The 2,177-nt window shown below is 38.3% G+C and overlaps 1 protein-coding gene across 1 annotated transcript in view; it reads right to left on the minus strand.

The window, feature by feature from the left end:
* Positions 1 to 567: 567 nt before the first annotated feature.
* The window catches only part of cfap96 (cilia and flagella associated protein 96), a 9,822-nt gene continuing 8,212 nt past the window's right edge, over positions 568 to 2,177 (minus strand). Inside the window, 2 exon segments of the mRNA XM_015026541.1 lie at positions 568 to 910; positions 998 to 1,195. Of these exon segments, the coding sequence (XP_014882027.1) occupies positions 734 to 910; positions 998 to 1,195 (375 nt within the window). The 3' untranslated portion in view covers positions 568 to 733.

Consider the following 2,177-nt stretch of genomic DNA (forward strand, 5'->3'; position numbering starts at 1 on the left):
CACCACTGCAGTAGCAAACAGGCAGCTCTTTTTTTATAGATTACAGCACACTAAAATGTTGCATTGTGCCCTTGTTTATATTTTTAATAGTGTAATTCTGTAAAGACAAAATATGTCTGGTGATTTACATATCTTGCTAAATTGCGGGTTTCAATATTGCAATACTTTCCTATAATTAATAGACCTGCAGAAAAAAAGTACTAATAAAATATCTTACATATGTGTAGTTGTATGCTCTATATAGAGATTTTCCTTAGCTTTGGTTGTATATCTCACAATTTTGTAATTTGTCATTGTTTATTAAACTCTGAAAGCGGTGTGGCTTTGTTTATATTCTGTCCTAGAATGCGGTTAGATGTGCCTTTTTTTTTTTTTTTTTGAGCACCTCCCCCTTTAGTGGTCTCTGCACGGCCCTGTAGTTATTATAATGAATAGGATCACTTCTCCCAGGATTTAAAAAAAACTTGGTCTTGTGGAATATTGAATATTGTTCTTCCAATTTAGTCCAAATGTTAGAAACAAGCTATTATTATGAACTGATTAATTTATTCCTGACGTTTCAGTTTCTTTTGTTTGTACGACATTGTCCGATGACATGAAAGCACTGTTAAAATGATTCTCTCAATAACTGAACATTTAATGCAAAAGTCCTCCAGTAGGCAGTCTAAATGTTGTAATCTTTCCAGTAGACTAAGGTGTCAGCTAAATGCCCTCCATGTAAACTGAAGCAGATTTATGGAGCTAACCTGTCAACATTAACAGAGATGATGTTTTTGACTGGTGTGCTCTTGGGACCAGGAGCAGGACGAAACACTGGCTGTTGATTGACTGGTTTAGAGCGGTGGATGACGTATGTATCAGCAGAATGTGACGGATATATATCAAATGTTTCAGCTTTCATTCCTCCAATCTAAGACATATGAACACACATACTAATAAATGTATAATGCCCACAAACATCATATCTGATATCCACAGTTTCTCTTCATTGATTCAAGTAATGATTCACCCGTTTGCTGGGGGTGCGGGGTATGAAGGGAACTGTGGATACGTTCTTTTGGGGCTGGGGAGGCTTTTGAGCAGGTGGGAGAGCCTTGTGGTTGCGATATGGATTGACTTGGAAATAATCCTGTGGGTGAAGATTTATTCTGAAGGGCCCATCTCTTAGTTTGGAATGATGGATTGCTCCCTCTCTCTGTATACACACAGATTTGAACATATGTAAAATTAAAAGAAAAATGAGAACCAGCTGGAAACTGTATTAACTCCTTGCATATTAATTCATGTCCTAATGACAAACTTTAATGCATTTCTTTTGGATTTACACAGCTGCTGTCACATCCCACCATCAGCATGCTGTTCCAATCAAAATTACAACAGATATTTCCTGCTGGTCACATAATAGTAAACTGAATGTCTTCATTTGGCTTTTGGACTTAAAGCAAGAAATGCTTTCTGCCATCAAGGTCATGCCTTCTGGATGAGGAAAGACAGAAGGTTGGATGTGGTGAAGGCTCTGCTCAGAAAACAGCTTCACCTCACAAGGTTCTGTCAACACATACAGTGGTGACATGATGCTAGTATACAGTCCCATCAGGCTCCATCATGATTTAGACTGACTGCAGGGTTCTTGTGAGTACTCTTATGAGTGCCATAAATGTTCATATGGCCCAGTTTTCTTTATCTGACTGATACCAATATGTAAAAAAAATAACTAACATTAGCCAATACCTAACATTAGTGCCAATATATTATTTAATATATATTGCATTACAGTATATATTATTGTATTTTTTTTTTCCGTGGCCTCTCCCACCCCCCCTTGGAGGCGCCACTGTCTCACCACCTCAGTGTTCTTAAGTTTAGGCTTTCCCTCTACATTTCTTAACCACAAACATAATGATCATCTGATTAGTTTTCTAAGTTGAATCTGGGCAGCTGTTCTTTGTGGCTCAACCACATCAGTGACTAAAGGAGCAAATAGTCTGTAGTTTAACTACAGGGACCATAGCTGGGGCAGGAACTCTGACTCCTGGTTCATAGCTGCATTCATACACATAGTTATAGAAAATTCTCATGCAACAAACCTCTAATACTGACAAGGGCGTAGGAACGAGTCTGTCATTGGGGGGGACGCATATCGGAAACCTGACAGATCAGTAAATAGCTTGAGCAGA

The sequence above is a fragment of the Poecilia latipinna genome, unplaced genomic scaffold (assembly GCF_001443285.1).
Source record: "Poecilia latipinna isolate Pla-1442-1.1 unplaced genomic scaffold, P_latipinna-1.0 Scaffold4975, whole genome shotgun sequence".
Taxonomy (NCBI): Eukaryota; Metazoa; Chordata; class Actinopteri; order Cyprinodontiformes; family Poeciliidae; genus Poecilia; species Poecilia latipinna.